We start from the raw sequence: 27,066 nt of genomic DNA on the forward strand, positions 1-27,066 counted from the left end.
CATGTCCAACAATTTACTGCTGCTCAACAGGACCCACAAACACTTTGTCCGTCCCCTGGATCGTCTTGAGAGGATCCGCTGCTTTGGTACTTCCTTCTCTCTCTTTGCATCCAGAGCTCAAGGGCCCTCCGCGGATGACCCCTCCCCCCCCCCCTGTTCGGTCATCCTCTTCCCATCGTCTCCCTCCAGCGCTGCCCCCCCCCCCCCCCCCCCTCGATGGCACTTTAATTACAGGATCAGCACTCCATCTAATCTCCTCAAAGACACGACTGCCCTGCCGTCCTAATCCAATTATATCTGCACCGTGTGTCACCACTTCCCCGTAAGATGATTTATCAGAGAATTATCCAATCAAAGACTTTAGAAAGGGACACGTTTGCATTCATTTTGTAGGATTCCAAACACCCAACCAATTCCTAGTTTGTACCCGGAAGTCAAGTCTCTCTGGGCCTGGTTTTGGGAATGAGAAAAAAAATAGAAAAAACACTCTAATGAGTGTTTGTTTTACAGCTCCATTATGTCATGAATCCCTGAATAATAAACAAAAAATAAATCTGAATAATGTGACAGGAAACAGGAAATGAGGTCAACAGCTGTTAAATTAGGCATGTATGACATGTGTTGGCATATAGTTGTGTACAGTTCATAGTTGTGTACAGTTCAGTATTCTTAGCTATTTCACATAGTTTGATTATTGTATATTGGAGCTTGTCTTGTGTGTACTAGTCCAAGTCTCTAGTCCTTTATCATGTTCACTTGTTATGATGTACTGTAAGTATTATTTTGCACAGTCACAATTGTGGACCCCAGGAAGAACCGCTAATGCATGCTGTAACTAATTGGGGATCCTAATAAACTAAACAACAAATACATACAGTAGCTCCACTGCTACCAGTTGTGAACAACCAAACCACCTGGTCCTAGCCACCTGTCCAAGGCCTCACATCAGCCGAGGCCAGAGGCCCCATCAGCCAGTAACAAGGTGAGAATGGACAACGAGTCTACAGGAAACAAAACATCCGATCCTGCCCGTTGTGTGCCCCCCACCCAGTCCAAATATCCACCCCATCCACCATTAGTGCTGATGGGAGACGAGGACATGACAGATGTAAGGAGGTGGGATCAGAATATGTGCTAATTGGAGGACCAGTTAAGCGGTTAGGAGACATTCTTGTACGGCTCTGACTGATCTCCTGAGAGCCTGCGCTGGGGGCAGCGGTGTTGCTGCTGCTGCTCTCCCTCACAACCACGTCTCTCCTTCACTCCCACAAACACAACGGAAGAAAGAAGAAAGAGAATCCAGCGACGGAAAGGAATCTGCCTCTTGTGGGACACGCGTCTTGTTACAACTCAACCCCCCAGTGTCGGTTTTCTTTCGCCTGCAAACATACAGTATTCACCCACCCCAACCTGATGCTCGTGTCCAATTGTGCCTCAGTCCACTCCTCTCTGTGTGTATGTTTGGCTCCTCTGGGATGAATGAGAAAAGGAGTTGAATAATAACACGTTATTAAAAACACGACAGAGGGATAAAAGGATCAGAGGCCCGCGCGGCGCCAATTAGGTGATAATTAACGGCGGTAATGACACGGCCCCGCCGGCGGCCTCCATTGACTCCGGTTGAATGTGAGCACGGTTCGGCGCTGGAAGGCCAGGCGTTTAATTGAAGCCGGGGCGAACAGCGGGAGAGATTCCTCCTCTAATGAACCGGTTGGCAGGGAGCAAGAGAAGAGCTCTCTCCCTCTCCCCCTTTACTCCTTTCTGCGCACACAGACGGAGAGAGAGAGAGAGACCTCTCTGGGCCCGGCGTCGGAGGGAAAGGTCAACATGAACACAGCCGAGAGGCTCCTGGTTCCGAGAGACAACAGCTCATGCGGATCGTTTCAACGACTTGATCATACGAGGAGAAGGTTAATTATCTTTATTTGAGTTTTTTTTTTTTCGCAGAGGTATTATGCGTTGTGTCGGCGGATGTCTGCGTACAGGGCACAATAGATTCACAGGCACAATAGATTCATGTATTAACCTTGAGGCACAATAGATTCATGTATTAACCTTGAGGCACAATAGATTCATGTATTAACCTTGAGGCACAATAGATTCATGTATTAACCTCGAGGCACAATAGATTAATGTATTAACCTCGAGGCACAATAGATTCATGTATTAACCTTGAGGCACAATAGATTCATGTATTAACCTCGAGGCACAATAGATTCATGTATTAACCTCGAGGCACAATAGATTCATGTATTAACCTCGAGGCACAATAGATTCATGTATTAACCTCGAGGCACAATAGATTCATGTATTCACCTCGAGGCACAATAGATTCATGTATTAACCTCGAGGCACAATAGATTCATGTATTAACCTCGAGGCACAATAGATTCATGTATTCACCTGGACAACTGGTCAAACATGGTGACGAGTTTCTGGGCCTCGTACTCCTTCTGCTCCTCAGTCATGTCCTCGATGGGGCTGGGCATCGGCTCCTCCACATGGCCCGTGATGGGGTTGATGCTGGGAGAGGCAGGTTAAGACGGAAGGTAGAGAGGTAGACGTTCATAGCACAGGGTCCAGATTAGACTGTCATGATACAGCACCAGTACAATGAAAATAGCTTTGACATCCAACCAGAGTGCAAATGTAACAGCAAAGAGAAATAGTAATATACAAGTGATATAAAACTGGATATCAAATATATAAATGAGTGCTACAGAGTATAGTTCTAATCAGATGTATGTACATAGTTGTAGTATTAATATGTACAGTGATACAGGTATAAAGACACTATGGTAGTAAGTCATACTGGCCAGCAGCATAACTAGTAAGAGTAGGTAAGGGATATGTACAGATATAGTAGCTACAGATATGTAAAAGGATTATATGCAGGTATGTACAGACAGATATATACATGGTAAGAATAAATATACAGTATATGGTATATACAGCATTGTACATGCTATCATACAGTTTTTTCTTTTGTATCCACTTTTTTTCCCATTTTCTATATTTTTCTCCCATCCCAATTTCGTATCATCCAATTCAACCCTCCCCTGTCACGGACGCTGTTTCTTGCCTCCCACAAGCCGGCTGCAATGTGGACTAAGTCATACATAGCACATGTCCCCTCCGGTACTTGAGGTAACAGCAGTCGCATCTTTTCACCTGCGCAGCTTGATCTCTCAGTGGCGAGGAGTAACGCGTGGGAAGCTCACGCTGCCCCCGACACTTCCCGATTCTACTGCGCAGGCGCACCAACCGACCTGTAGGAGTCTCTGTCCACAACGCCCGATCCCCACCCATCAGTTTCCCACCCCCTAATACGGCCAATGTGTATTAGTACGGACGACCAGCTAAACTGAAAGCAAATGTGGAGCGCTGGGCTCGAACTGAAGAGCCCAGCGTCTCCAGCATTTCGTGGCGAGCGCCTTGCCCACTACGCCACGTAGCCGCCCGCTATCATACAGTTGTATGGGTTATATGCAGGTGTATTCAGACATAAGGATATATGTGGTAAATATAAATGTATATATACGGTATATACAGCACTATTATACATGCAATCATACAGAGTTATATGGGTAGACTATAGTATGAGGTAGGTAGTTATGATTACAGTGTAGGGCAGTTGTAGACCGTGAAAGCAGTAGGTAGGTATAAACATATCTCCGCGACACACACGAGTTGTGAGACAGTTGTCAGACACCTGAGGTCAGATTATTAGAGGTCCAACGTAGAGCCTGTGAACTCACAAGGGTTTGGCCGACTTGTACTCTTCCGTGTCCGAGTCCTCGTCATCGGAGTACTTGGTCTCCCCCCTCCCTCCTGCCAGGAGGCTCCGGGCCACCAGGAGTCCTGCCGCGTTGCCATACCCTGTGTACTTCAACAAGTTGTCCACTACCCAAAACACACCACAAATACAGATCGTTATGGTATTAATGTAAGAATACACGTCAAGTATATATTGGGGCGACAGTGGCTCAGGAGGTAGAGCGGTCGTCTGGTAGTCGGAAGATTCCCGGTTCGATTCCCGCTCAGCGTGTCGATGTCGAGCAAGATGCTTAACCCCTAATTGCTCCCGATGTGCAGGTCGGCACCTTGCATGGTTGCCTCTGCCATCAGTGCATGAGTGAATGGGTGAATGTGTGGATAAAAAAATTGTAAAGCGCTTTGGATAAAAGCGCTATATAAATGCACCTTTTACCATTCATAGTAGTGGTGGGGGGAAATATCGATACGTAGTAGTATCGCGATACTTTGCGTGACAATACTGTATCGATACAGGGACGCCAAGTATCGATATTTAATTATTTATTGAAATTATTATTATTTTTTGTATAAGGAAGTTGCATTGTTCATTTCAATACCTGTAATAGTACAGTAGTCCACACACGTGTGCATTCAGTTAAGTTGGAATATGACTAATACAAACAGTTCAGTTTGTCAGGTACATGCAACACAGATTACAGTGTTGACATCTGTCTGCTTGAGAAAATACCATGTTCTGCAATAAAAAATTATTGAAGTGAGATGAACAGACTGAACTTTATTTTATTAGATAAAACATGTTGACAAAGTTTTACTTTGCAGTTGAAAAAAGGTAATAAATCGCAATATATCGCTATATTAATATCGCAATACTCAGCATATCGCAATATATTTAGTATCGCAATACTATTGTATTGTGACTCATGTATCGTGATAGTATCGTATCGTGAGGCCTCTGGTGATTCCCACCCCTAATTCATAGATAGTCATAATTAGGTCATGTAGCTTCATTGGTAGAGCGTAGAACAACACTGATGATATAATCAATGATATAAGTATGCATTAATGGTACTGTAAGACACCTTGGCTAAAGGTGTCCACCAGAAGTCCTATGTTTAAAAGGTGCTGTAAGTGGTCAACATGTTAAAATAATAGCTCTACATTCTGACAGTCATCACTGATATATCGTGTTTGGTCAGTAACATGAGTCTTCCAGTCCCTCCCACTCTGCAGTAAACACAAAATAAATGTACTGGAATCCCGTTCCAACTTTATCCAATCAGGAGAGAGAAACCTAGATATTTTTATTTATTTCAAGAAAGCTTGCCAAGCCAGATTTTCTTACTGCTCTGGCAGATTATTATACTCGTTTCAAGCACTATTTGCTTAAAACTCGTTTTTATTTCTTATTTTTGTTTGCTGCAGAGCGGAGGTACTGGGAGACCCATGTCACTGACTGAACATAATATCAGTGATGGCTGTCAGAATGTAGAGCTATTATTTTAACATGTACTGTTAGACCACTTATAAAAAATAAAATATCACTTACAGAACTTACTTTAACTACTACTTAACAATAACAATACGTTATCCATGCTGGCTGGTACACACTAGTATACTGGTTGAAATACTAGCCACCCAAACTACTGCCTCTTTGAACTGCTGCGGTCAGGCAAGCGCTACAGAGTCGCATGGCCAATACAGAGAGACTCAAAAGGAGCTTCTATCCCGAGGGCCCAGGAGTTCAAAACTTTTAATCCCTATCTGATCAGATTTGGATTCATTCATTTCAACTCATTATGAATTGAAAATGGGGGACCCTGATGTAAACAAGACGAAAGTCTTTCTCTGGTCTGCATCCCCTTAACAATTGTGTGTATTGAGCTGTACTGTACTGTACCCATTCTGCAATCTGTTAATTAAAACCTTCAATCAATCAATCAATAGGGATTACAAGTTTTGAACTCCTGGGCCCAGGCCATCAGGATGCTCAATGACTATGGAACACTAACCCATCCATCTACATTCATTGCACACACATCCACACAACTCAACATCACATCAACTTTAAACACTCACCAAAGATTTGCACTACATCCCTACCTAATTTTTGCATTTTGTACTTTAGTTTGTATAGTGTTTGGTCTTTATTATTTTTTTACTGTATGAAGCACAATCTCAATAATTTCACTGTAATGTACCCTGTACCTTATATATATGACAAATAAAGCAACTTGAAACGTGGTTCCTGTCCTTCGACTCAGTCTACCCACTCCCCTCTCACCGCTCTCCTTGCAGAGGACGAAGAGGAACTCTGCGGCGCTCTCCTTCACGCCCATGTCCACGTGGGTCATGAGACGCACCAGCTTGTTCCTGACGGTGGTCCCGATCTCTGGCCTGATCTTCACTTCCTTCAGTGGGGGCAGAACCTGGGGACACAGAAAGACATATTTTTAAAAGGGACTGTACCAGTATTTAGGGCTGGGCAATTCATTGGGTGGTGGCGTTTTCAATTACGATTTTGGCTTTCCCACGATCATGAAGATAATTGAGATAAAAACAGTTATTGTGCCACGTGTGATGTGTTGCTCTTTTAGTCTTGTGCTGTGCGCTCCGCCCTTCAAGTGCCCAAGCGGTAGTTTCAGCCCGTGTTGAGAGGGAGGAGGTTCTCCAGTTATTATATTTTTTTTTTTTGTTTTTTTTTTGTAACTTGTAGAAGATGGCAGAAAGGCAGCCTCTGGTCGAGAAGAGGTAAAACAAATTCAGTCATCGTTATATGATGTCCTCAAATCAATTCGTATTGGTGCCTCTTAGCATGCGCCGACCCGCATATGGGAAATTTTTAGGATGATTTGCCCACCGGCACTTTGGCGACCCCTAGTGGCTCGGGTACATATTTTGTAATACAATATATATATCGAATTGAAGGCTTATTTGTTGCCTGTTGATAGCGACAAAATCCAACAAAATCCATTCAGCGGTTCTCGAGTTACATGCCGGTATTTGAGGCTTGTGCAAAGTACACGGTATTGCGCAAAATACCACTCCGACTCTTGGCGCAGTAGTTCCGTCAATCTAGATCAGATCTCGAAAATTATTGTGGATCGTTGTAGCCAATGAGTGTGGCTTTCCAATGATACCCCACATGGGGATGTATGAATCTAAAAAAAATTACGAGCGAAAACAGGAAGAGAAAAACAGCAGAATAAATTGAAGTCTATGAGAAAACTCAGTTTTTCTTTTGTACACAGTTTACCAAAATCACTCCTAATCACTCATTTCTGAATGGATCTTTACGACATTGGACATGTACTACATAAGGCTTCAGGCTATGGGTCCGTATGGATTTGTAAGCCATACCACCTTCTGGGGAAATACTATCTCTGGAGGGGACTACTACAGAAAAACTTGAGTAACAAGTTTTTCTACAACTCAAGTTCAGACCTATCTTACTCTATTACGTTAGCACTAAAAGTGATTTTTTTTTCTGGAATCAGAAACTTCAGAATGTCATCTTTCTTTTTTTAAAACTTTGACCAGTCAGCTGGTTCTTTTTAGCGTTTATCGCTTTTTCGTCACATTCATACTTGGTCAAGTTCGACCGACAGAAGCAGGCTGAAAGGGTTCAGATGGGGGGAAAGACACTCTGGGAAAGGCACGGCTGCCGTCCGGGATTCGAACGCGCTCAGCCTCAGATCCGCGCGAGCGCGGTTGTCCACGGCGCTGAAATAGCACTCGCGGTACGTGGTGAGCTACTGGAGCTCCCCCAGAATGTCATCTTTCAAAAGAGACGAAGCTCATGCATGTGCTAAGTATAAAGTATGTTTTGGTTTGCAAAAAAAAGTATGCAGTCCTCAAAAACTAAACTAAAAAGGCCACTTTTGGGGGTGCAGGTTAAGAGGTATAATCGTGATTTCAATATCAATCAAAATAATCGTGATTATGATTTTTGCCATAATCCAGCAGCCCCACCAGTGTTACATGTCATGGTCAACATCGGCCATAGTTTACATAAACCTCCACCATTTCCCCCAAAATTGATTTATTTTTGAGATACCATGTTTGTTTAAGTTTTGTCCATATTCAATAAATATTACAGAATGTACCTGAAAATGTATGTCAACGTTAGCTAAAACTCAGTTTCATTACACTACCTACCTGATACTATAGTATACCCATATAACTATGATAACATGTACAATAGTGCTGTATACAAATATTATAGGTGTAAGGTACACGTATCCTTACCGAACCGTTTCAGTGTGTACCGTACCGAACGACTGTGTACCGAACGAATACAACGGTATGTTAACCACTAACGACCGCCCACCGGGGGCTGTTTTTTTCCACAATTATAATAATTATTATTTTTTACCTACTTTTTTCTCCCCCTTTTTCTGTGATTTTTCTCCCATCCCAATTTCCTCTCGTGCCAATTCTCCCTCCCCTGTCCTGATCGTTGCTCGCATGTGCCCCCCACTGGCCGGTCGTAGGGAGGGTAGAAGCCCATCACATGTCCCCTCCGATCCATGTGGAGGCAGCCAGCCACTAATTTTCACTTCTTGGCGCAATGTCCGCTGCGCCACCCAGCCGCCCTAATTATATATTTTTTTTTCTTTTTTACAAGTCGATTATTAATTTCAATATAGAATATTCGTTGACAGCCCTACAAGTACAATTAGTTACTGCACACTACATCACCCCTGAGTGGAACATGGAAAGCCAAAGTTTCCCCCACTGTACCAAAAACCCATACCGAACCTTGACTTCAAAACCGAGGTACGTACCGTAGTTTGTGTGTACCGTTACACCCCTAACAAATATATTCTTACTGTGTATATACACTACCGTTCAAAAGTTTGGGGTCACCCAGACAATTGTGTTTTCCATGAAAACTCACTTTTATTCATCAAATTAGTTGCAAATTGAATAGAAAATATAGTCAAGACATTGACCAGGTTAGAAATGATGATTTCTTTTCTTTTTTAAATAATAATTGTGTCCTTCAAACTTTGCTTTCGTCAAAGAATGCTCCCTTTGCAGCAATTACAGCATTGCAGACCTTTGGCATTCTAGCTGTTAATTTGTTGAGGGAATCTGAAGAAATGTCAGCCCACGCTTCCTGAAGCACCTCCTACAAGTTGGATTGGCTTGATTGGCACTTCTTGCGTACCATACGGCCAAGCTGCTCCCGCAACAGCTCAATGGGGTTGAGCAGGGGCGGGGCTAGGGGGTGGCTACTTGGGCTCAAGCCCCGAATGTTTTCTGAAAAGCCCCGAATCTATTTAAAAATTAAAAAATATATATATATTTTTGACAATTCATCATTGTTACATGAAAATATGTTTGCACCAGATTTAGCAGAAGCTAATTTCCATCTGTGGTCTATCCAGCTGCTAACTGTATTTGAGTGAGTTAAGTCTTATGGTAGACTCAGACCTAAGCTTTAAATCACAATCAACAAGTTGACAAACTTAATTCTTCCACCTTAGAAACATAGCTAAAGTACGGCCATTTATAAATCAAAAGGACGCTGAAAACCAGATCCATGCCTTTATCTCAAGCCAACTCGACTACTGTAATGCACTCCTTACCGGCCTCCCGAAAAAATACGATGATAACTGTTGTGAAGGGCCAGATTAAACCGAATATATATATTTATTTATATATATATATTTAATTGTATTTGTATATTCTCTAATATTCCCTGATATCCCTTGTATATTCCTTGTACAATATGCATTGAATATCCATTCTAGCCTACTGAACATCCCATAATAGTCTCCATTCTACTATTGGTCGAGACCTTGGTGCCAGGCTGCCATACCCCTCAGACCCAGTTCAAACGTACCGCTCGACATGTACGAACAAGTCCTAGTTCCGCGTAGGAATTTGGCTACCGCACCACTAATGGGACTATTTGTTCATAGTGCGTATATATACTGCGCTACTAAAGTAGGACTTTCTTTTCAGTCCAGTTTCTTACCCTCCAATAGAGTCACAGACGTAAAGCCTCCCCGCGATGCCACGTGTGGGAGTAAGGCCAAGTTCGGCCTACCATCGGTATTGAGACATCGTGTATATTAATATTTGAATAGTCATATTTGGCACTATATCGTCGAGTTGGACGTAGTCTATTAAGCTAATAATAGTCTGTTAATATATAGTGCTTCGTGCGGTGAGAATACTACCGTAGTCAGTACCCCATCGTTTCGGGCAGAGAACTGGCTGCTTACCCAGGGTGGTTGACCCTATGTGAAGCTGCACCCGAGGAGCCCCAGAGCCGACGAGCGAGTGGACCTGTATACCGGATTATTCTACCGACGACAGCCCGCCTTCCCAGGCACGGATTATGCTTTGGATACTTTGATTATTCTATGGATAAAGACCCCCGACACTACCGTGTGTTGGAACCCCCCCCCCCCTGGAGAGGACGCAAGGTGAGGAGACGCTCTGCAAGACGAGGTCTCTCCACATCTCTCCCCCGTGGACCGGAGAGAGCCGGCCCACAAAGAGTCCACCTGCTTTCATCTGTGGTCCAAGGATCGCCGGCGCATTGAACGGCAGTACAGTGGGTTCACCTGGGATACCCTTGGCCGGACGAGGCAGCTGGATTCTACCCCCCCCCCCTCCTACTCCTGTCGGCTTACAAGCGACCGGATTAACCCCCTCTAGTGTATCCAGCCTATAATCATTAAAGTATCATTGCTGTTATTCCTTAACTATTCCAGGTCGTATATTTACCACCTGCGCCTTCAGAGATTGGACATTATCTATTGATATACCGACGAATACTCCTTGCCATAAAAGTGCATACTATTTCAATTCATAAATGTAATTAAGTGATTAAGTGCTTATTCTACACACCATCGCTGTGTAGAAATAAAGACCTGTTTCTAATTCGTACATTTGTGTTGGATCCGTTTCATCTACGTGAGAGTGTTCATGATAATATATTTATGCCGTGTACTGGGTGGCCGAATATTAAGTACAAAGGTAGTGGTAGTAAGTATCATATCTAGTAATACAGTCAGGGAATTGTACCCCTCAGTTACAATTGGTCCTTCGAGCCGGAGGGTAATTAGTGTAATATTAATATAGTGTTATTAATATTGAAATGGCCTATGATGAACACTCCACGAAACGATCCTCCTAACCAACGCCCGCAGCGCGAACGACGGCTCCCTCAGTACTTAGAGGCTTACGCTGTCAGTCAACAACCTAGTCTTCTACTAACAGTAAACGCGGTAAAACTAGAAAGTAAAAGTATGTCTAACCCCAACGCCCAGACTACCCCGACCATAGAGGCCCCTACGGGTTCTAATGTAACTGACCAAGTTCACGGTGGGGACCAGTGGGAACCAGACATGACTTCACACCCCGCCAGTACTGAAGAAGTAGTCCCCGATGAGTCCCGGGAGGAATACAACGCTACCGAGAGAGAACTCGGCACGGAAGAAGACGGGGAGAGCACCGTGGAGATAGAGCTCCAAGGCTCCGCAAGGAGTACCCCGAGGGAAGGCTCCCCTATACAACCGCCTTCTCCCAGCGAGGCAGAGAGGACCCTACAGCAGGCCTTCCTCATCAGCCTGAACGCCGCTGCTGAACGCGACCGACTGCAGATCCAGCAGCGGAGCGAAGAAGAGCATATACGTCTAGAAATAAGACGCATTCAGATGGAAGAGAATGTGGCCCGAGACCGAGCAGACAGCCAGCGAGCAGCTGCTGGTGCTCTACGGGACGCAGAGCGCGACAGACAGCAGTCGCAACTAATAGAACAGCTGATCAGACGGACAACACCCTCTCCCTCCGCCAGAGGCTCCAGGAACTCGTCTAGACACACCTCCAGGGCGGCATCCCCTAGCCGAGTAAACAACCCTGGACTTGACCAACAGACGAGGTCTATACCCCCCACAGACCACCTCCCCCCACCGGTCCAAGCGAGACCTAGCAACCGGGAAGGAGCAGCATATCCTGTGGAGAGGCTAAACCAGAGACTACAAGCACTGGATGACCTAACTGAAGACGAAGAGGAAGAGGAGGAGAACCGCGCCCGAAGACAGCACAGTACTCTACCGGACCAGGAGGTCCGGTACAGCCCAGGCTATACTCCCGCGGAGCTGCGCTACAGACCCCCGACTCTATACACGGGTGAGCACGACGCACGACCCGCACCGAGGAACAGCACCTGGACAAGCGGGCCATGGTACACTGCCGGTACCAGCCCATACCAAGGAGCGGGAGGAGACTCGCCTAGGAGGCCTCTCCCCCAACGCTCGCCGATGTATCCACAGTCAGCGTCATACATTGGCACGCCTATGGTACCCGACTTCACCCAAGAGAACCGGGCCCAGTATACAGAACTCCGCATGTGTCTGGAGACCATGTTGGTGGATGTATTGGATGAACGCCACAAATACGCCATCCTACTGCAGCACTTAAAGGTGCCCCGCGCACATAATATAGCGCTCGCCTACGCGACTTCCACCACCCCATACACAGCAGTGCTGGTAGCATTGGACCAGAGGTATGGGCGCATATGGGATTACGTGATCCAGGAGATCCGACACATCGACCGCTTACCCCCAGCAATAGACAATCGAGCACTGGACGACCTGTCCATCAGAGTGCAGTCCCTGGTAGGGATGTTGGGAGCGCAAAGAGAGAAGGGGAAGTATGAACTTTACGCCAACTCAAATGTGGAAAGGATCCTGGAGAAGCTGCCGCCCGCTCGTCAGGAGCGCTTTAGGCGGCAGAGGGACCACAGAGACCCGAATGGCCCCGAACCGAACCTCCTCGATCTAGCAGACTTCCTGGCGAGAGAAGTCAGCAGCCTACGGCTAGATACATTCGGACGGAGCACCCCTGGCTCCAGAGAAGGAACCAGACGACTAAATGATGGAAGAAGATCGGTGACTGTGATGCACCAATCGGAGTCAGTACCGAGCAGCAGGAGCCACAGTACCCCCTCCAGAACGGAGAAGTGGAAGATAGTGTGCCCCTACTGTGAGAAAGAACACTGGCTAGCGCAATGTGACTCCTTCCCCAAGCTGAACGCGGAGGAAGCAGGTCAATGGATAAAGTCCAACAAGCGCTGTTTTCGCTGTGCGCGCTCACACATGGCAGCCGAATGCCGCTTAAAGAAAAGGTGCACCAAGTGCGATGGAGCCCATCTGGACATACTTCACGACAGTAACAGACGGCGCCCCTCACCTGCACCATCCAGCCGCAAAGCGAGCGTCATGTACATCGATCCCGCCAGCAGCAGTGGAGCCCGAGTACTCCTAAAAGTAGTGCGTGTGACACTAAGCTACCAGAATAAAGTCCTGGACACTTACGCCGTCCTCGATGACGGGTCAGAGAAGACCCTGCTGCTCGCCTCCGCTGCGGCCCAGCTAGGGCTGCGGGGAAGCGAAACCCAAATGACAATTCGGACAATAAGACGAGATTTGAAGACGATAAAGGGCGAGAATGTCTCATTCTCTATCGCAGCAAGCGGCCAGCCTGAGCGACGGTACCAGATTGCAGACGCTTTCACCAGCCAAGAAATAGGACTGTCGCGGTACACATACCCCGTCGCCAAGCTGATGGAGAAATATGCACATCTGCGCAAGTTACCGATCCCGCTCATAGACAATGCTATGCCGACCCTGTTGATAGGCTCCGACCATGCAGACCTCATTGTCCCGATAGACCGGGTTCATACCGGACCCCGAGGCTGTCCTGCAGCAGTCGAGACCCGTTTGGGATGGACTCTCCAAGGCCCGCTCGCCAAATCTCTCAACCGAAGTACAGCCACTAGATGTCTCCACTCCCGAGTCACAGAGGGAGAAACCGCACTCCTGCAACACGTAGAGCGGTTATGGAGCTTGGAACAAATGCCCTTTAAGAATGGAAAGAAAGACATTCGCTCTAAAGATGACATTTACGCCATTCACCTCCTCGAGACAGGGACCAAGAGAGTCCCGGTCAACGGCGTGTTGAGATACGCCACGCCACTCCTGCGGCGAGAAGGAATGCCTACTTTCCACGCCAAGACAGACGCCATAGAACGGTACCTGCTGAACACGGAGCGGCGCTTAGCCAAGAACCCCGCCCAAGAGAGTGTATACCGCGCTGAGATTGAGAAGCTCATCACAGCGGGACACGTCACAAAGATGGACATTAAAGAGGCTGACCAGACCACTGAATCGTGGTACGTGCCCCACCACAAGGTCCATCACAACGGTAAAGACCGCATAGTATTTAACTGCAGCTACCAGATCGGATCCCAAAATCTGAATAAAGAGTTACTGCCCGGTCCCACACTCGGCCCCTCCCTACTCGGCGTTCTACTCCGCTTCCGCCAGGAAAAGGTGGCCATCAGCGGGGACATTAAAGGAATGTTCCTGCAGGTGAGATTAGTAGAGGCGGACAAGCCCCTGTTACGGTTCCTATGGAGAGAGAAGCCAGGAGATGAGCACCCAGCCATCTACCAATGGGAAGTCCTCCCCTTCGGAACGACGTGCAGCCCCTGCTGTGCGACATTTGCACTACAGAAACATGTAGCAGAGGACCCAGCAGCGGGGGGAGAGATCTACACAGCATTTGTCCTCGCCCGCTCGAGAATAGCCCCACGCAAGCAACAATCTATCCCACGTCTAGAGCTCTGCGCAGCCCTAGCCGGAGCGCACCTAGCCACGCTCATCCAACGTGAGCTCACCATACCGGTGTCTAGAACAATCCTGTGGTCAGATTCCACGACGGTACTCGCCTGGATCAAATCGGACTCATGCAAGTACAAAGTCTTCGTGGGAGTCAGAGTCACCGAGATTCAAGACTTAACTGAAGAGTTAACCGGAGAAACAGAGTGGCGCTACGTTGATACAAAACAGAACCCAGCTGACGTCATCACCCGGGGGATGCCCCTGGATGACCTCACCCGTCGCAATGTCTACAGTGACGGCCCCGCATTCCTAAGACTCCCGGAAGGACAGTGGCCCATGCCTATCCCGAGGGAAGCAAGTCCAGAGGAGGTGGAAATTAAGAAGTCTGTGTTCTGTGGATTGAGCACCGTAGCCTCCACCGACCCTAACAAACGATTGCACGTCCATAGAGAGTGCACAACAAAGAACATTCCTGCGGTACCACCCGGAGTGCAAGTCCCCCGCTGATATGTCAGCAGCTAACTACGAGGAAGCAGAATTGCTTCTACTGCAGCGAGCCCAGAGAGACTCGTTCCCCGATGAATTGGCCTGTCTACAGGGAGGAAAGCCCGTCCCATCCGACAGCAGATTAATTCACCTGGCCCCCGAGAGCGACGCTCACACCCTCATCAGAGTGGGTGGTCGCCTACGCAGAGCCCCCAATCTACCGGATGACATTAAATACCCGATCGTATTGAACAGCCGACACAAGGTCACAGAGCTGATTATAAAGAAATACGATGAGGATGTACATCACGCAGGAGCAGAAAGAGTCTTCGCGGAAATCAGACGTCGTTACTGGATCCTACAAGGAAGAGAGGCGGTACGACGCTTCCAACGAACATGTCTAGACTGCCGCAAGTGGCGCGCGCAGCCCAGCATACCAAGGATGGCTGACCTTCCTCCATGTCGCCTCCGAATCGGTGACAAGCCATTCCACTCAACGGGTATGGACTGCTTTGGCCCGCTGCACATAAAGAAAGGAAGAGGAACCGAGAAGCGGTGGGGTATTGTATTCAAATGCATGACCACCAGAGCGATACACATCGAGCTTCTCCCGACCATGAGCACAGACTCATTCCTTATGGCCTTCCGTAGATTCATATCACGGAAAGGAAGACCGTCTACCCTATTGTCCGATCATGGGACAAACTTTAAAGGCGGCGAAAGAGAGCTGAGAGAGAGCTTCCAAGCTATGGGCCCAGAACTTAAGACCCACCTCGCTCCAGCACAGGTTGATTTCCAATTCAACCCCCCAAACGCACCCCACTTCGGTGGCACTTGGGAACGAGAAGTGCGCTCCATAAAGACAGCCCTGTACGCAGTACTTGGGGCCCAGACTGTGGCGGAAGAAGTCCTAATGACAGTCCTCACGGAGATTGAGGGAGTACTTAACTCGAAGCCCCTCGGATATGTCTCCAGTGATGTGGCGGATATCGACCCAGTTACCCCCAACACACTCCTGATGGGGCGGCTAGATCCCACATTACCCCAGACAATGTACCGGCCTGAAGAAGCGAACGGCCGACGAATGTGGAGGTACAGCCAAGTATTAGCCGACAAGTTTTGGAACAGTTTCCTACTGCACTACCTACCGTCTCTACAGACCCGCCAGAAGTGGGTAAAGGAGAGAGACAATTTGACAGAAGGAACAGTCGTCATGATTATTGATCAATCACTGCCCAGAGCTATGTGGCCGGCCGGCCGCGTAAGCAAAGTGATCACCGGTGCCGACGGCAAGGTCCGAGCAGCTGAAGTGCTCGTCCAGGGTCGCACTTACACCCATCCCGTGGCAAGGCTCATAGAACTGCCTCGACTCCCAGACACAATCGATGATGACCATGACCCTACAACCCTATGACTTTGTGAAGTTGACTGACCCCTACAGCAAACCCTTATGTGTAAATAGACAACGCGATTAATCTGTCTCCGTTTAACTGATTAGGTCTGGGACCTATTCAGGGGGTGGCTGTTGTGAAGGGCCAGATTAAACCGAATATATATATTTATTTATATATATATATTTAATTGTATTTGTATATTCTCTAATATTCCCTGATATCCCTTGTATATTCCTTGTACAATATGCATTGAATATCCATTCTAGCCTACTGAACATCCCATAATAGTCTCCATTCTACTATTGGTCGAGACCTTGGTGCCAGGCTGCCATACCCCTCAGACCCAGTTCAAACGTACCGCTCGACATGTACGAACAAGTCCTAGTTCCGCGTAGGAATTTGGCTACCGCACCACTAATGGGACTATTTGTTCATAGTGCGTATATATTTAAGCATTACATCACACGCAGGAGTGGTTTGTGACCAATAAACCATGCCTAGGGGTGGTTGTTAGGCCCGAGGCGCAGCCGAGGGTCGTTAGACCCCCCTAGGCATGGTTTATTGGTCACAAATCACGACTGCACGTGGTGTAAAGCTTTTATACAACTGCCAGATTCATCCAACCTTATTTCTATACAATAAACACACATTAATCGAAGATTTATTGAAAAAACCATCCGCCAGAAAAAGTAGTTCCCACAACTCCATGTGGAAGCAGCTTGAAGTGCATCCAACCAAACTAACACATCCAACTGTGTATTATTGGAATGATTGAGAGAAGTTGCCTCATGTGGAAGCAGCTTGAAGTGCATCCAACCAACTAACACATCCAACTGTGTATTATTGGAATGATTGATTGAAAATTTATTAAAACGTTTTCTTTGCCCTATAGGAAAAAAACGTTTTCTTCGCCCTATTTTTTTATTTATTTCTTTTAGCCTAAACTTAACCAGTTGGAAACCAGGGGTACAGTAATAAAATTAGCAATCAATCAATCAATTCAATAGACCATGCTCACTTAAAACAGCGCTGCTTCTCTCTCAGTCTGACTCCCCCGCTGTTGCAGACAGGAGTGTGTGTGTGTGTGTGTGCGTGTGTGTGTGTGTGTGTGTGTGTCACAGTGTGTGTGTGCGTGTGTGTGTGTATGTGTGTGTGTGTGTGTGTGTGTGTGTGTGTGTGTGTGTATGTGTGTGTGTGTGTTTGTGGGTACGCCAGCGTCAGTGTGAGAGAGAACGCTGCAGTCAGTAGAAAGTAGGAAGGAAGAAATTTAAATCAATCAATTAATCTATCAATCAATCCGCGATTTTTCTTTTGTTCTAGATTGAGTCAAGACCCATCAATTACATCATCCAACATTGTTTAAAGGACTAACACATTCCCCTTGACAGAATCGCTTCATATTTAGTCGTTATGGTGCTTTCAACATAACCATTTGTTCTCCGCGATCTTGTTTTCTCCCGGAGTGAGCCGGGGAGGGTTATGTGATTTGGTTGTGGGCGGGTCCTGAGCCCAGGACCGTGGATTGTTGCCAATAAAGACGTGTGAATGGCCAATCAGAATCGAGAAATTTGCATGCCGTTGTATAAACTGCGCTACTAAAGTAGGACTTTCTTTTCAGTCCAGTTTCTTACCCTCCAATAGAGTCACAGACGTAAAGCCTCCCCGCGATGCCACGTGTGGGAGTAAGGCCAAGTTCGGCCTACCATCGGTATTGAGACATCGTGTATATTAATATTTGAATAGTCATATTTGGCACTATATCGTCGAGTTGGACGTAGTCTATTAAGCTAATAATAGTCTGTTAATATATAGTGCTTCGTGCGGTGAGAATACTACCGTAGTCAGTACCCCATCGTTTCGGGCAGAGAACTGGCTGCTTACCCAGGGTGGTTGACCCTATGTGAAGCTGCACCCGAGGAGCCCCAGAGCCGACGAGCGAGTGGACCTGTATACCGGATTATTCTACCGACGACAGCCCGCCTTCCCAGGCACGGATTATGCTTTGGATACTTTGATTATTCTATGGATAAAGACCCCCGACACTACCGTGTGTTGGAACCCCCCCCCCCCTGGAGAGGACGCAAGGTGAGGAGACGCTCTGCAAGACGAGGTCTCTCCACATCTCTCCCCCGTGGACCGGAGAGAGCCGGCCCACAAAGAGTCCACCTGCTTTCATCTGTGGTCCAAGGATCGCCGGCGCATTGAACGGCACTACAGTGGGTTCACCTGGGATACCCTTGGCCGGACGAGGCAGCTGGATTCTACCCCCCCCCCCCTCCTACTCCTGTCGGCTTACAAGCGACCGGATTAACCCCCTCTAGTGTATCCAGCCTATAATCATTAAAGTATCATTGCTGTTATTCCTTAACTATTCCAGGTCGTATATTTACCACCTGCGCCTTCAGAGATTGGACATTATCTATTGATATACCGACGAATACTCCTTGCCATAAAAGTGCATACTATTTCAATTCATAAATGTAATTAAGTGATTAAGTGCTTATTCTACACACCATCGCTGTGTAGAAATAAAGACCTGTTTCTAATTCGTACATTTGTGTTGGATCCGTTTCATCTACGTGAGAGTGTTCATGATAATATATTTATGCCGTGTACTGGGTGGCCGAATATTAAGTACAAAGGTAGTGGTAGTAAGTATCATATCTAGTAATACAGTCAGGGAATTGTACCCCTCAGTTACAATAACTATTTTATTGCAATGCACTATTGCATTATTTTATTCAATTTTACTAACTATTTTATTGCACTGCACTATTTTACTTTGTATCAGTGATAATCAAACCGTAAACAAAGACGCATATTAACACTTTCAAGGTGGGGGCGGCTACGTGGTGTAGTGGGCAAGGCACTCGCCACGAAATGCTGGAGACGCTGGGCTCGTCAGTTCGAGCCCAGCGCTCCACATTTGCTTTCAGTTTAGCTGGTCGTCCACAGTAATACACATTGGCCGTATTACGGGGAGGGAAACTGAAGGGTGGGGATCGGGCGTTGTGGACAGCGACTCCTACAGGTCTGTTGGTGCGCCTGCGCAGTAGAATCAGTAAGTGTCGGGGGCAGCGTGAGCCTCCCACGCGTTACTCCTCGCCACAGAGATCGATCTGCGCAGGTGAAAAGATGCGACTGCTGTTACCTCAAGTACCGGAGGGGACTTGTGCTATGTATGACTTAGTCCACATTGCAGCCGGCTTGTGGGAGGCAAGAAACAGCGTCCGTGACACGGGAGGGTTGAATTGGATGATACGAAATTGGGATGGGAGGAAAATATAGAAAATGGGAGAAAAAGTGGATAAAAAAAAAAAAAAACTTTCAAGGTGGAGGGGCGGCTACGTGGCGTAGTGGGCAAGGCGCTCACCACGAGTGCTGGAGACGCTGGGCTCGCCTGTTCGAGCCCAGCGCTTCACATTGCTTTCAGTTTAGCTGGTCGTTCATACTAATACACATTGGCCGTATTAGGGGGTGGGAAACTGATAGGTGGGGATCGGGCGTTGTGGACAGCGACTCCTACAGGTCGGTTGGTGCGCCTGCGCAGTAGAATCAGGAAGTGTCGGGGGCAGCGTGAGCCTCCCACGCGTTACTCCTCGCCACTGAGAGATCGAGCTGCGCAGGTGAAAAGATGCGACTGCTGTTACCTCAAGTACCGGAGGGGACTTGTGCTATGTATGACTTAGTCCACATTGCAGCCGGCTTGTGGGAGGCAAGAAACAGCGTTCGTGACAGGGGAGGGTTGAATTGGATGATACGAAATTGGGATGGGAGAAAATGTGGATAAAAAAAAAAAACACTTTCAAGGTGGTGGTATAAGTAAAAAATGGTGTCGAAGTACAAAAAAAAAACCTATCTGGGCTAAGCCCCGGATCTCCTACAATCCTAAATCCGCCCCTGGGGTTGAGATCTGGTATCTGCGCTGGCCACTCCATTACAGACAGAATACCAGCTGCCTGCTTCTTCCCTAAATAGTTCTTGTATAATTTGGAGGTGTGCTTTGGGTCATTGTCCTGTTGTAGGAGGAAATTTGCTCCAATCAAGCGCTGTCCACAGGGTATGGCATGGCGTTGGAAAATTGAGTGATAGCCTTCCTTATTCAAAATCCCTTTTATCTTGTACAAATCTCCCACTTTACCAGCACCAAAGCAGCCCCAGACCATCACATTACATCCACCATGCTTGACAGATGGCATCGGGCACTCTTCCAGCATCTTTTCACTTGTTCTGCGTCTCACAAATGTTCTTCTGTGTGATCCAAACACATCAAACTTCGATTTGTCTGTCCATAACACTTTTTTCCAATCTTCCTCTGTCCAATGTCTGTTCTTTTGCCCATATTAATCTTTTACTTTTATTGGCCAGTCTCTGATATGGCTTTTTCTTTGCCACTCTGCCTAGAAGGCCAGCATCCCGGAGTCGCCTCTTCACTGTAGACGTTGACACTGGCGTTTTGCGGGTACCATTTAATGAAGCTGCCAGTTCAGGACCTGTGAGGCATCTATTTCTCAAACTAGAGACTCTAATTTACTCGTCTTCTTGCTCAGTTGTGCACCGATGCCTCCCACTTCTCTTTCTACTCTGGTTAGAGCCTGTTTGTGCCGTTCTCTGAAGGTAGTAGTACACACCGTTGTAAGAAATATTCCGTTTCTTGGCAATTTCTCACATGGAATAGCCTTAATTTCTAAGAACAAGAATAGACTGTCGAGTTTAATTTGAAAGTTCTTTTTTTCTGGCCATTTTGAGAGTATAATGGAACCCACAAATGTGATGCTCCAGATACTCAACTAGTTCAAAGGAAGGCCAGTTTTATAGCTTCTCTAATCAGCCAAACTGTTTCAGCTGTGCTAACGTAATTGCACAAGGGTTTTCAAATCATCCATTAGCTTTCTAACGCGATTAGTAAACGCAATGTACCATTAGAACACTGGAGTGATGGTTGCTGGAAATGGGCCTCTATACACCTATGTGGATATTCCATTAAAAACCAGACATTTGCAGCTAGAATAGTCATCAATGTATAGTGTATTTCTGATTAATTTAATGTTATCTTCATTGAAAAGGACATTTCTAAGTGACTCCAAACTTTTGAACGGTAGTGTATATATATATATATATCCACATCTGTCTGTACACACCTGCATATAGGTAATCCTTTTTTACATATCTGTAGATACTAAAGATTCAAGATACTTTATTGTCATGTGCACAGTTACAGTTTGCCGTACAATGAAAAACGTACTTTGCAAGTCCGCCCTTGACACAACATCACACAATCACACAATACTTAACTAGAATGAACAACTTAAATAAAGTGAATGCTAAAAATAAGGAGATCTTAAAAAAAGTGGTAGAAAATATATACAAGACATGAGGGAGTAACATTATTGCACGTTCCGTTTACAGTGTAGGATCAAGTAGTGTTTACAAATATATGGAGGTGACAATGGGCAACAGCATCTATATGTTACATTTGCACTCTGGTTGGATGCCAAAATTATTTCTGTTGTACTGTACGTGTGCTGTATAATAACAATACATTTGAATCTAATTAAAGGCCCTCTTCAAGCTAAAATCAGAGTTTAAAAAGCAGCACTTTTTTTTTAAGCAGGAACTATTTTCCAGAGTGTGATCGTCGGCTCTGTTGTGATGGATAGCTCAGAGGGCAGAACCAAAGTATAACGGAGGTCAACGATTCCCGATAAAGTAGAGGCGATTTTATGTCAACGTGCATATTTAAACGGCTTGTATTACGGTAATCTAAGGGCTAATTTTAGACCATGCTATTCAAAGCGGAGACGGCGTGTACCTGAGCCTTGATGTATCTGCGGATCTCTCTGTGGTGTCTGGAGCCCTCCGTCATGAGGCTGAGCACCGGCGTCAGACCCTCCTTGTAGTTGGAACCCTGCTTGGAGTAAAGCAGAGGGACAGAGGGAGATGTGACGGCCTGACTACAGACACTTTACAGCTGTTGGTGTGTGTGTGTGTGTGTGTGGAGATGTGACAGCCTGACTACAGACACTTTACAGCTGTTGGTGTGTGTGGAGATGTGACAGCCTGACTACAGACACTTTACAGCTGTTGGTGTGTGTGGAGATGTGACAGCCTGACTACAGACACTTTACAGCTGTTGGTGTGTGTGGAGATGTGACAGCCTGACTACAGACACTTTACAGCTGTTGGTGTGTGTGGAGATGTGACAGCCTGACTACAGACACTTTACAGCTGTTGGTGTGTGTGGAGATGTGACAGCCTGACTACAGACACTTTACAGCTGTTGGTGTGTGTGGAGATGTGACAGCCTGACTACAGACACTTTACAGCTGTTGGTGTGTGTGGAGATGTGACAGCCTGACTACAGACACTTTACAGCTGTTGGTGTGTGTGGAGATTTGTCTTGAGGATGGGGTGAGATGCTTCCTCAAGTGGCTTATGAAAACTAGTTCTAGGGCTGGGAGGGATACTGAATATGAAGGTAGACCATCATGACTTTTACCTTGTCTATCCTGATGGTGACTTTTACCTCGTCTATCCTCTGCTTGTGACTTTTACCTCATCTATCCCCTGCTGGTGACTTTTACCTCATCTATCCTCTAGGGGTACACAAAAACCACGGTACAGTACGTACCTCGGTTTTGAAGCCAAGGTTCGGTACGGGATTTCGGTAAAGTGGGGGAAAGTTTGGCTTTCCATGTTCCACTCAGGGGTGATGTTAGGGTTAGTGTGCAGTAACTAATTGTACTTGTAGGGCTGTCAATGAATATTCTATATTGAAATTAATAATCGACTTGAAAAAATAAAAATAATAATTATATTAGATTGTGAAGAAAACAGCCCCCAGTAGGCAGTCGTTAGTGGTTAACATACCGTTGTATTCGTTCGGTACACAGCCGTTCGGTATGGTACACACTGAAACGGTTCGGTACGGATACGTGTACCTTTACACCCCTACTATCCTCTGATGGTGACTTTTGCCTCGTCTATCCTCTGATGGTGACTTTTACCTCGTCTATCCTCTGATGGTGACTTTTACCTCGTCTATCCTCTGATGGTGACTTTTACCTCATCTATCCTCTGCTGGTGACTTTTACCTTGTCTATCCTCTGCTGGTGACTTTTACCTCGTCTATCCTCTGATGGTAACTTTTACCTCGTCTATCCTCTGATGGTGACTTTTACCTCATCTATCCTCTGCTGGTGACTTTTACCTCATCTATCCTCTGCTGGTGACTTTTACCTTGTCTATCCTCTTCTCCATGAAGCCCAGCAGTAGCTGCACTGCCTCCATGTTCTTGCCACTGTATTCCTCCAGGCCTCCCTGGACAGGCACGTCGATGAGCACATCCAGGCAGGCCACGGGCATGTTGCTCAGCAGGTTGACGGCATGGCTGAAAGAGCAAGGGGAGTGATTTCGACTAGTCAGAAAATGTTGACAGAAATAGGTGAATCTTGTTCAATGTTGTGTGAATCTTGTTTTGCCATTTTGTAAATAAAATTAAGTTCTCCTTTTCAAATTGTGTTTTTGGTCACACATTCTCAGCATTCCATCAATTCAAATAAATGACAACAAAGTCTAAAATCCCTGTGACCAGTTCAGTCACGGCCAGTCATTAATCACTTTTACATGACACTTTTTAAGTCCTATTCTCTGGCCGGACATTCTTGCCATTCCCACATTACTATCTAAAGAATGCAACGGTTCAGAATGAAGACGGCTAACGGTAACCGCTTAAAGGGACGAGATGCCAAACAAATTTCTTAAGAGACGTCTCCATTTAGCACATTAGTATAGAAATTATTCTAACAAAGTTGACAAATATGAACAGAAGCCTATTCCAGTCAATTGTTAGCCCGGAAATTTGAAGACAGTCACTGCCCGATCTACCTGGCTTTTCTGTCTGTGCAGGAGTTTAAGTGAACATGTTATTTGACCTTCAGCCCTGCTCTTCTGCCTGTGCAGGAGTTTAAACTAACACGTTATTTTACAATCTGCCTGACTCTACTGTCTGTACAGGAGTTTAAGCCAACACATTATTTTACAATCTGTTCTGCTCTAATCTTCTGCCTGTGCAGGAGTTTAAGCGTTTAATACCTTATTTTAAAACATTACTCACAGCCAAACTTGGTGAGATGTAGAATAAGACCTTTTCGATCGTTCTAAATTCTCAGTAACACACATGGGTATTTGGAAATACAATTCTTCACAGGCAGGGAAAGCCATCCATATCCAGGGTCTCACAATCCTTAAGTAACCTATAAAGAGCAGGTAAATCAGACAGGGTGAAAAGATGAGGCAGTAACAAAGACAAGTGCGGAGGGCTCCCAACCTGTGTGCTTCTTCAGTTTTCTCCTCCGTCTGAGTCTTTAGCATCAGAAGATGACGCATGATGGCGGTGATGAGGCGGAGCTGGTGTTCACCATCCTGATCAGCACAGCGGGGACATTCAAGGAGACATTTCAACGGTTATACGAAGGAAGGGACTTGGCAACCATAGATAAAATACAACACTCATCAGAACATATTGATAATTTAAAGGTCCCATGCATTATAAATGGCCTTTTCCAGTGTTTAGCATCGTTTCCTAGCAATGGGGGATTATATCAATGTGGTCTGTGTCGTTAATTATCATATTGACTCATCAGTCTAGTCTCGAGTTCACGAGATAGATCTTCCCTCACTCAACTAAGCCGTTCTGGTTTTACTGACGTGAATAAGGTACTGATCTGCATAACTAACACCCCCTCAACAGCAGAGTGAGTGGAAATACTTTCACTTCCTCAAACGGTGCCGACACACACGCATTTTACACACAACCTGGCACGTGGGGACAACCTGACCGGCGCGGGGGAAACACACGCATTTTACACACAACCTGACGGCGTCCCTGGTAGAGAGAGAGAGAGAGAGGGACCGCGCGCAGGAGTGTGTAAATGTGTGTGCGTGGGGCTGGTGGAGGGAATTCTCCCTGGTAGAGCATGAGAGAGACCGCGCTCAGGAGTGTGTAAATGTGTGAGCGCAGGGCTGGTGGGGCTTCTCCCTGGGATATCACTGTCAAAATATCTTTGCGCACGCCCGTATTCCGATCCGTACAATAATAATCACAGGGGTATATATTGTCATTTGAAACAAGTTACCAATGCATTGTCCCGTGGGATTATGCCCCCCCCGAGGCAAAATTAATTAGTATCCCCATCAATCTCTATCTCTCTCTCTCTCTCTCTCTCTCTGTGCCAGTCGCAGACTGTGTGGGTAACTGTCACTCAAAGCGCGTATGGGCGGAGCCCAGCACAGCCTGAAATCCTGAGGCTGAAAAATTATGCTTTTGAGTACTTGATTAAAAATATAAAACAATAAAAAAAAATTTAAGAAACTTTATATGTGTTCCATAGACTCACAGGAATTGTGTAAAGTTGCCCAAATAGTGCAAGGAATAGCAATGCATGTCCCCTTTAAAAAGGAAATATACAAAGTCACTAAACAATTCAGAATAAGAGACCATCTGAAATACACACAGTTACACCTTACAAACTACTCAAGTATCACAATGAGTAAAAAAAAAAAAAAAAAACAGACAAACAGAGTGGGGATGAGAGTAAGAAGAAATCATGATATTTAACATGGTAATTTTTGACAAATGAGCACTTATTTTGATTTCTTTATTTTTGTATCCACTTTTTCTCCTATTTTTCTCCCATCCCAATTTAGCCGTGCCAATTCTCCCCTCCCCTGTCTTGAACGTTGCTCGCATGTGCCCCCACTGGCCGGTTGTAGGGAGGATAGAAGCCCATCGCATGTCCCCTACATGTGTAAGCAGCCAGTCGCATCTTTTCACCTGCCAACGCGGACTCATTTGGCGAGGAGTAACGTGTAGGAGGCTCACACTGCCCCCGCCATTTTCTGTCTCTGCTGTGCAGGCGCCCCAACCGACCTGTAGGAGTCGCCGTTTACAACGTCCAGATTACCACCCATCAACTTCCCACCCGCTAACTCTGCCAATTGAGTTAGTATGACGGCCGGCCCAAGCCGGAGGCAACGCCGACAGCCGGATTCGATACCGGTGTCTCGTTTGTTGGTGACGAGCGCAATGTCGGCTGCGCCATCCAACCGGCAGCCGCCTTATTATTTAGATTTCTAAGAGGGGATGCAGTGGAACATACCAGTAGACAAAGAAATCTGGCTTTCAATCAGGCATAATATAAATTATGAGCATGAAGTAAAAGTGAGACCATGGATGGCTACCAGGAAGCGTTGCCTCTTGTGTTTGTTCGTTACTGTAGTTTCAGACGACTCAAATAACATCATCTTTACAAGGAGGCAACTCCAATAGTGCTCATTTACCTTCAGTTATTGATCTATTTTACTGCTGCTAAATTTTTTAACTCTTTTAATTTTGTCCACGGTCCACCCCATTGTTTTACTCGTCAGACTATTTTATTATGTGTCCATTCTGTCCTTCTATTTTAATGTTTGTCAACTGTAATGTTGACTGATGAGAGCTATTGGATACCTGAATTTCTCCAAGCTCACCAAGCAAAGTAAATGGAAATGGTAAATGGTGGATTTATCTAGCAGCTTTTATCCAAAGCGCTTTACAACTTATGCCTCACATTCACCCACACATTCACACAGTGACAGCAGAGGTGACCATGCAAGGCCTAAACAAAATAATAGTTTGTTTCTGGTTGCCGACCAACCCTGCCGATTTAGGTGCGGCCCAATATATTTTATGAAAAAGAAAAATTATTAAAATCCTTTTTTTTTCT

The 27,066-nt window shown here is 46.0% G+C and overlaps 1 protein-coding gene across 3 annotated transcripts in view; it reads right to left on the reverse strand.

The window, feature by feature from the left end:
- Positions 1 to 27,066, reverse strand: part of ric8b (RIC8 guanine nucleotide exchange factor B) — a 40,336-nt gene that overhangs the window by 6,463 nt on the left and 6,807 nt on the right. For 2 of the 3 annotated variants that reach the window (XM_084334700.1, XM_084334698.1), the window contains 6 exons: positions 24,630 to 24,724; positions 23,540 to 23,690; positions 22,113 to 22,211; positions 6,059 to 6,203; positions 3,759 to 3,903; positions 2,404 to 2,523 (listed from right to left, as the gene is read on the reverse strand). In XM_084334700.1, the coding sequence (XP_084190826.1) occupies positions 2,404 to 2,523; positions 3,759 to 3,903; positions 6,059 to 6,203; positions 22,113 to 22,211; positions 23,540 to 23,690; positions 24,630 to 24,724 (755 nt within the window). The remainder of the gene's footprint in view (positions 1 to 2,403; positions 2,524 to 3,758; positions 3,904 to 6,058; positions 6,204 to 22,112; positions 22,212 to 23,539; positions 23,691 to 24,629; positions 24,725 to 27,066) is intronic. The other variant, XM_084334699.1, reaches the window with a different exon arrangement.

This window comes from Notolepis coatsorum (genome assembly GCF_963971535.1).
Source record: "Notolepis coatsorum genome assembly, chromosome: 18".
Taxonomy (NCBI): domain Eukaryota; kingdom Metazoa; phylum Chordata; class Actinopteri; order Aulopiformes; family Paralepididae; genus Notolepis; species Notolepis coatsorum.